This window comes from Lactuca serriola, chromosome 5, assembly GCF_051521515.1.
Source record: "Lactuca serriola cultivar US96UC23 chromosome 5, Lser_US96UC23_V15, whole genome shotgun sequence".
NCBI lineage: Eukaryota > Viridiplantae > Streptophyta > Magnoliopsida > Asterales > Asteraceae > Lactuca > Lactuca serriola.
In genome coordinates this window covers 177,501,450-177,510,746 of record NC_136412.1, presented here as the reverse complement: position 1 = coordinate 177,510,746, position 9,297 = coordinate 177,501,450, and the positions used below count along the sequence as shown (strand labels likewise).

At 31.4% G+C, this 9,297-nt stretch overlaps 1 protein-coding gene across 2 annotated transcripts; it reads right to left on the bottom strand.

Moving 5' to 3' along the window:
* Nucleotides 1-3,266: 3,266 nt before the first annotated feature.
* LOC145053330 (COP1-interacting protein-like protein) lies at nucleotides 3,267-8,645 on the bottom strand. Of its 2 annotated transcripts, none has more exons than XM_079001357.1 (12): nucleotides 8,297-8,645; nucleotides 7,759-7,938; nucleotides 7,519-7,630; nucleotides 7,338-7,436; nucleotides 7,198-7,247; nucleotides 6,925-7,077; nucleotides 6,624-6,835; nucleotides 5,312-6,516; nucleotides 4,357-5,214; nucleotides 3,941-4,268; nucleotides 3,785-3,841; nucleotides 3,267-3,453 (listed from the first exon to the last, which is right to left on the bottom strand). In XM_079001357.1, exons 1-12 carry the CDS (start codon nucleotides 8,353-8,355, stop codon nucleotides 3,395-3,397), a joined length of 3,372 nt encoding a protein of 1,123 aa, XP_078857483.1. In that variant the 5' UTR covers nucleotides 8,356-8,645; the 3' UTR covers nucleotides 3,267-3,394. The 2 variants fall into 2 exon arrangements, with proteins under 2 accessions (XP_078857483.1, XP_078857482.1); XM_079001356.1 differs by having other exon boundaries at nucleotides 5,312-6,540; nucleotides 8,297-8,644.
* Between the last annotated feature and the right edge of the window lie 652 nt (nucleotides 8,646-9,297).

Below are 9,297 nucleotides of genomic sequence, written 5' to 3'. Positions count from 1 at the left end.
ATGTGTTGGTATGTGGTAATTTTAGGGAACTCACCAAACTTTGTGCTTACGATTTTCAGTTTATGTTTCAGGTGCTTCTGGTTCGAAAGGAAGAGTTGGGGATGATTGTAAAGCACACAACGACTTTATTCTGTATTTTGTGACTTACTTTGATATTCCATGATGTATTGATACATTTGTTCCACTCGGGATTTATGATGGTGTTTTGGGATACTATTTTTATTAATTTAAATATGAAATTTTTGGGTATTATTTTTGGGATGTTTCAGACCACGAGCCACCACGGATATCCGGGTGTTCGTGATCATGGTTCGTTGCCACGTCGACCACGAGGCCATCCCTTGTATGCATATCGGATGATCTAAGTGGATTTCATTGTGTGTGGTTGCAAACCTTCCTTTTTAATCTTCAATTATCTTTGAATTGATTATATCTTGTGTATGAATGTATTATTTTTGTTGTAAAATTCAAAGGATTTTTATTTATAGATCATCTCCAATTCTTAGTATCATTTTTAAATACAATTTAACAATTTAAAAGATAGTATAAATGTAGTTTAAAAATAATATAAACTTATAAATACAGTTTAAAAAATAATATAAACACTAAATCATTTCCAATCCATTACCTTAGTTTTAACACACACACACAAAAAAAAAGTATATTCCTTTTTATCAAAGTTCTATGATTTACAAATAAAAAAAACATTTATATTTATTAGGTTTTAGAAACTCGGCCTATATCTTTTTATTACCACTCACTCTCACACCGAAATCCATTAAAAACGTTATTTATACCCTTCACTTTACATTAAATGTTCTACATATTCCCCTTTTTCTATAATTTTTATTTTAAAATCTTATTCATTTCAATCTATTAACTTTATTTATTTATAATCTTCTGATACTAAATTACAATATCTCAATAATATTTATACTGGTACCAAGGTTAAGTATTATTATTATTTTCGTTTTTAAAGAAAATACACAAGGGTATTTAATGATTGAATATAAAATTAATGGATTCATTGAGCATATTTGGTCTTGGAAGTGGAGAGATCGTGATGTTTTTTTGGCTGCTTTGGCCCATAACTATATATATATTTTTTAACCATAAAAGTAGCCGTTACAAAAGTAAGTCATTAAAATATAGCTTTTAACAAATTACGTCATTAAAAGTATCTCATCAATGCCTTAGAAATTGTCAACTGAATGTTTTGTTTGTCGACCTGTTTTTCACTTTGGCATGGTCTGCAAGATATTTCACATCATAGATTTATTGTTATTGTCTTTGTTTATAATGGCCATTACGTAAAAATTGATTTACAAGAATTACATCTAATGCCTACAGTTTTGTCACTTCGGCGTCACCACAGATCAGAACGTACAGCTAGATGGGAAATATTGTATAATGCTCGACTTAATGCATATATTCCACCGAATGCACCACGTAATAATTGTAATATTCATGTAGTTAATGTCTCTGATAATTAATAAAATTAAAATATGATATTGTTTGACGAAACGGTAGTAAATGAAAATGATAATTTTATTTGTTATAGTTGTGAAAAAATATCATATTATATTTTTTTATTGTTCGTTTAATTGTTTGTGATCGTTATTTTTTATTGTTCGAAACGTAAACAAACTCGAATTTAAACCGAAAAGTTTATAAAAAAACCATGTAATTTAAAAAAATAAACAAAAGAAAAGGTTAACCACCTTGAATTATACCGACAAATATATAAAAATAAACACGTAAAAATAGTTTTTTTAGGTTAACGAATGAAAATTATTAATAAAAATCAAATTATGTATAATACGACGTTAGCAAAAAAGGTCATTCATGCAAGTTTTGGAAACCACAAATACCATATTCATAAAAAAAAAAAATTATCAGGGACTGACTTTGTGACTTTTGGCAAACCATATTGACCATTTTTGTAATTTTGATATATATATATATATATATATATATATATATATATATATATATATATATATATATATAAAGAAAATATATGAAATCTATACAAACTCTATTAAAATAAAGAAAAAATAAAATTGTTATATAATAATAATAATAATAATAATAGTAATAATAATAATAATAAATTGTTAAAAGAAAATAACAAAGGAAACGGAAGAATAAGTTAGTGATTTTATTTGAAACAAGGACTAAAAGTGTAATATTCATAAATTATAGAGATACAACCTATTAATTTTTAAATTAGGAAACAAAACTGAAAATAAAACAAAAACACAAGGACCATTTCTGTAATTTACTCTAAACAAATATATTAAAATAATTTTGAAATCCGTAATCTCTCATTCAATAAAACCATTATTACATATTTAATATTTTTTTAATTAACTTTACCATTAATAGTTTTCAACTAGTGGTTTTGACTTCTATTCCAGGTGTATTTAAAATCCCCCTTTGTTTATCTTGTGATTTTTTTTTAAAAGATTAAATAAATATATAAATTAAGTGGAGACCATTTATAAACATTTAAAAAGTTTAGGCATGATGAAAATGGATTTATATATTATATAAAGTCTTGCATTTTGATAACATGACCCGAAGCCAGAAATTGCTTCGACATTTGAAAATAATTTGGGTCTGGGTTTATTACATATTATAGTTATTCTAACCGGCATTAGAAAGATAATTTCTAAGTTTTTACAGTCTATAATCCATAAGGAAATCTGGAAATGGTGTTGAGGATGATGTGTAAAAACGGGATGATTAAAGTAGAGGATACTCAAAGCAGTCTTGAGTCTTGTCCTATTTTATATGGTGACAATTATGCCGAATTTGTTGCCTGGATCACAATTAAGAAGTCACATGAGAAGATGGAAGTTGTACAAATGGGGATGATAATATATGGTTGAACATTGTTACTACATGACAATTGACAAAGACATGACAATCAATATTTAATATTGTGTTGGGAGGGATGCCGATTACCAAAAACCGAGGGAAGGAATATTGCAGTTTTTTTTTTTCATAATGTAATTACCTTATGTTTTCCCCTTTACTTTTTGTCCTAATTTAATTTTATTATTATTATTTTTTTGTAACCCCATACTTTTGTTTCTTATGTTAGAGGGTATTACTGGAAGCAATCTCTCTAGTCTCTACCTTTGGTGAAGGCACGACTAGACACGTATTTGTCTTACTCCATTTTCATGAGATTTGGATATTGTTATTGTTGTTTTAGTTAAAAGCTGTAATAATATAAATGCCTAGGGACCAAAAAAAAATGTTACAATGAAAACCCATACATTATAGACACAAATATAATATTTTGTTGAATCTAAAAGGATTTAAATATACATGATCCAAAACTTTTGACTAAAAATATTACATAGTTTCATGCTCATGAACATGTTCATGGTGTTGGCTTCTTTTCCCCACGGAAGGATGATAACAACGAGAAGTGTCTTGAAGCTGTCAATTGTAATGCCATGCCATGGGATCACATATTCAATACACCAACAAATATTTTATATTTGTTTACCCCCTCCCTCTTCTACTACTATTATATTCAGCTTAATGCAAGAAATAGCAACCTACTTTCATTGATTTATTTCTCTCTATTTTTCAAAGTACAACGTTGAAATAGAAAAAAAACATTAAAAAAAAATAAAATAAACAAAGAAATGAAAGTATGTTGCTATTTCTTGCAAGATGTATTATTATTATTATTATACTCAAAAGCCAACACTAGAAAAACCATATTACTATTTTTGAAAGAATAGTTGACTAAAAGAACACTCACACTTTTGACCATGAGTGGGAGCTCGATCTTCAGCAATTAAGGTCTTCAATGTATGAACTTCACAACAAAAACATCAACATCAGATGAAAGTAAAGTTGTGTTTTTTTTTTGCATTCAGCCCTAATAATAATATACAAATTAGGGGTTACCACTTACCTCCACCTGAAGAAGCAACATCATTCCCACTTGCAGTATCTGAATGGGTATGGCTTTTCTTTCCAAGTTTCAAAAGTCGTCTGAATCCTTTCACTTCTTTGACCTGAGGCTTTTCAAGGACTTCAGGGATCTTTTCCAATTTTAAGTTGTTAAAATCAGATATATATGCTTTTTCAGTTCCCCCACCCACAAAATTTGTCTGAGGCTGAGGTGCTTTTGCATATTCTGAGTTTCTAGTTGATGGATCTTCAAAAGATGACACACGTGCAACAGGTGCTTGGTAGCTTTTTTCCCCTGAACTTTCCACCATTTCTGAATTTTTCCTCACCTAAACAAACAAGATAGATAATATAACTAAAAATACAACTTATAATCTAAAATTCTAAATGCATTTAACCCAAAAACAACTTTCTTACCTCACAAGAACTCGGTTGGATTGAAATGGTCTCCTTATCAACAACTTCCACCTTTTGAATGCCTACACAATCTTCCTCAAACTTTTTACTTACCCTACAAGTTACTGGAGAAGGCTGCTTATGTTCAAGCATTACAACACTCTTATCAATCATAGGATTCTCATCAATCAACAATTTTTCATTCAAATTCACTTTAGCAACTCCAGAAACTTTGTCTTTCTCCTCATTCATTTTCGAAAACTTTTCACTTAAATTCGAAGACACTTTAGATGTTTTGATCTTCAGCTCTGGTAAACTCGCTGCCTTACTTTGATCAAGGCTCATAATAGCAGAAATCTTTTTAATTTCAGGCCCATTTGATAATTTTGTTTTAGAAACAATTTCTGCACTCCGTGTCTTCAATAAAGTTGTAGTTGTAGGATGAGTGTTGTTGTTGTTGATCTTTTTAGGGTCTGATAGCCTTCTAATACGTGTAATGGAAGCTTTTGAATCAGGAGTAACAATGGAGTTGACTTCTTTCTTTGTGTCAGACATTGATGACATGGATTTAGTCATCCTGTTACTACTACTCCCTTCAGTTAATTTGCTGTTTGTTGAGGGTTTCTTTGAATTTGTTGATCCTATTGATCTTATTTTGGATCTTTGTAGAGGAGATGATGATCCGGGTTCTGAATCTGTGAACTTTGATGATTTGTGGGACATAGGGGAAAGTTTTGATGGTAATGATTTTCTCGTGGAAATGGAATTGGAATTGGAATGGGAATGGGAATTGGAATTGGAATTGGAATTGGCTCGTGCAGCAATTCTCTTTTGCCTTTCTATCTTTAGACCTTCGAGTCTTTTAAGTTCTGCATCTTGCTGAAAAAGGAAACTAGATTTAAGCATATGGCAATTTTATACAAAATGACATCAGAATTTACCACATCATCTTTAAGATAATCAACAACAACAATACCTGTTCTTTCTTCATTTTCTGGAGATCAGCTTTGAAAGATCTTAGTTTCTCAGCACGTGCCTTTGCATCCTCTAAAGTACTATTCACCTTTGATGGTTTACCCTTCCTTATGGGTCCCACAAGCTTCTTATCCCCATTAACTTTTGACCTTTGGATCTTTTCTGCACTTTTGGATCCTTTCTTGACATCAATCAAACTCTCTTTTCTCCTTTTCTCATCTTCAGTTAATTGCATTTCGTAGTCTAGAGCAGGATCATACCCTATTGACCTATCTTCAACACCTCGTTCAGGCATCAAGCTTAAGTCATGTGGCTCATAGTTGACTTTGTTTTCTGGATTTTGACTTCTTGATGAGAGGTCATAATCCATGTTGATGGTAGTAATTCTATTGTCATTTACACCAGAAGATGATCGGATGGAAACCATTAATGCTTCATCGGTATTCCCACGTAAGTCAATTCCATTCCGATCCTGAAACCTGGAATCAGCCAATGGATCTAACGAATTCCTTACATTTGCTTGTGCTCTTCCACCTACCATGAAATCATCATCATTTCCATTCCTGTAAATAATCTTTCTTCCATTTCTTTCATATGATTGCATATCAATTTTGTCCCCTTGGATATTGTCAGCATGTCCTCCATGAACTAATGGATCATCACCAGACATGGTTTTTTGTTGTCTTTTTTGGGGATTCTGATTCCGATTCCTTTCCATGGAAAACATATCTTCATTGGATTCCTTTCCATCTTCTGCAGCTCCTTTGAGTATAAAACTTTGAAATGCATCCCAATGGCCATTATCAGATTCGGTTTCTTTTTTACCTTTTCTCTTTGGAGATCTTAAGGTTTTCTTATTTGCAATTGCATTACTCTTGGGATCAGTGTCAGAAGCTGACTCATCATCTTCTGAGGAATCTTGTCTTTTTGAGTTGATGAAGTTAATATTACGAATAACCACCTTCCCTGATTTCATTTTTCCTGTATTTTTATGTTGTTCTGAACTTTCTTCAGAATCAAAGTTATCCATGGATTGCCTCTTTTGTTCAATTCTATGGGGATCCTCCATTGGAGGGTAAGGTGGAGGGTAAAATGGACCATTTCCTGGATAATGTTGATAGTAGGGCATTCCTTGCATATGATATGCTTGATAACCAGGGGAAGAATGCATTGACCATGGAGGAAAAGCTGGATGGGGAAATTGTCCTGTATGATATTGTTGTTGACCAGCTGGATTTGGTCAACCATATCACAAAAAAGTATAGAATATTAACATCAAAATGATAAAGATCAATTGGTTTATAAATCCTTACCTGCATTTGGATCACTGGATGTTTTTTCTTTAGTTTCTGGAGTTGTAGCCTCACTTCTGAGTTCATTATTATGACTTGAAAGCACAATTCCAGATGCATTTATGGCAGAATAATCTGATCTGGTGGAAATTGCATCTTCTGGTTCTATTTCAACCCATTGTCCTGAATCATGTTTCTGCTTCCATAAATCCATGTACCTCAAACAAGCACTCCTATTGTATATGAACCAAAAAAAAGTCAAAAGAATCTGCCAGGTTGTCAATTTTTTAAAAAAAAAATGTTAAAAATATAATCTACTTACATTAGACGTGATGCACCGAAACATTCAGCAAAAGATAACAAATTTGCCACATGGTCAATTTCAAATCCAGCAGCTACAGCACGTGCAAAAGCCATGCCTTGTTCTTTCTTCAGCACTGTTTTGCGTGTCTCAAGAACATTTAAGAGCTGGACTCTGAATGTTATACATGTGAATAAGAATTTAGTAGTTTTACATATAATCCTGTTTTTATATATAAATTGGGAAGTATTCGGTTTTCACACTGAATCAATTCAAGAAAGGAAGCACCAATACTTTGAATTTCCCTCCTTGCCACTGGAACTGCTAGTCTCCTGAACACCAGGCTGCCAAAAGGGGAAAAAGGAAAAAGGTAGTTAATAAAAAAAATGATAAGATACATGAGAAAATGAGTACATTGGTGATTTGTTTGTTACCTTATAAAGGACAATTGCCTTATCCTCATCAGTATCATGTCCAGGTTTGTTACCTTCATTGACTGACATTGCTAGAGGCTTTACATGTTGGTCTTCTATCTGCAATGATGAAAGCTTGAATTAAGAACAAATAATTCCGAAATATGATATAGTTAAATGTATATATGGTCATAAGGCTCACCATAATATCATTGTTTCCTTGAATGGCAATTGCTTCTTCTATCTGTAGGATTTCAGATTCTATAGTGTAGACACGTTCAAGAATCTCCGGGGTGCTCACAAAGCGAACAAAACTATAATCAACAAAGATATTAGGTTATCTTTTTTCCTTTTCTTCAATCTTCTCTACTAGTTTTAATAGGTTTTTACCAAAATGACTAATGCAAAAAACATTAAAGAACCAAGAATAAATAATACAGACCTTTCAACTGTACACTTTGTAAACCATGTTGCATTACTGCCAGATTCTGGTTGAAGCAAAACTGAATAACCACCTTCTGCAATCTGATCCTGAGCTGTCTTTAGGTGCGCAATAAAAGGGTTCAGCAAACCAGAAGCGATCTTCTCTTTCTTATCATTTGCGATGATGTATAAATCACACCTGGTAGTTTTGCAGGAGTAACGTTTAAATTCAAATTTCAATGCGAGCATTTCTCAATCCTTTTGATACTCATGCTAAACTATCCTTCTATTGCATTGGATGATGGTATCTGCTTATTTGTTTTCTAGGTTTTAAATGCTTCAACAGTGACGAAATAAATAACAATGATAAATCGAGCATACATCACACAAATTTGTCCACATTCATAGTAGGTCAAATGCCTGTGGAATAAGTTCTAACAGAAGTAACACTCGAACATCACGGAATTAAATGTTAACATATATGAAGTACAGCCACAGGACAAAGTGCAGTTCGGAGCTTAGCACATACAATAACCAAAAAACGCGTACAAACTTACCTTGTTCTTGTTGGCGTGAGTTGAAATACGGCGGAGTCCAAACGAGTCTTCGACTTCATTTTTGCTTGAAAATCCGATCAGATAGAAAGAAAAGCTGTAGACATCGATCTTTTCTGGACCTTGTAATTGTCAATATTTTGAGACATTCAAATCAACATTTGGACAAATCTGATAAGAAAAAAGAAGCAGAAAGTCGAATTGAAGTTTGATGAGCGAGCTACTGTTGCAGAGCTAAAGCAGAAACTTAAAAGATCCTTTAATGGCTGCTGCATTGAGAAAGAAAGAGAGAGAGAGACCGGAGAGCATCCAAAGTGCCTTTTTTTTTTTTCTCTCTCGACTGCTTCCTGCAAAACGTTATACCTACACCCCCCTATATGTTGGCGTATTCTCCAGTAAGAACCCTCAATATATCAAATTTGACTGAATATTAAAAAATACTCCCAAATGAATTATCTATATTTGACTTTTCAAAGTATTTATTTTTTAACTTTAATCTCAAATATTTTTCTTTTTGATATATAATACTTGATGCAAAATATATGAATGAATTGTATTTTAAATTTTTTTTATTGTTATAAGTTTCATCAAATACTATTTAACACAAATAAAAATATTTAAGATCAAAGTTAAAGAAAAATATTTCAAAAATAAAAATAGTCAATTAATTTGGGACGGAAAGAGTATAAATTACCAGAAAAGTTAAAAGACTAATATCAGAATTGTGTTTTTTAATTTTTTTTATTTGATCATTTTAGTTTTTTTTTCCTTCAAAAAAGCTTGTTTAATATGAGGATTTTTAAACAAAAAGTTTTGAATTTTTCAGAAAAAAATAAAAAGTGGAAGGTTTTATCGAAAAAATAAAAATAAAATATTAAGATTTTTTCAAAAGAAAATGAAAAATACATTGTAAAACACAATACATAACTTTTTCTATTATATTAGCAAAAGAATAATAATAATAATATACGTCAACTTATTACATCATAAAAAAATGAACAGCC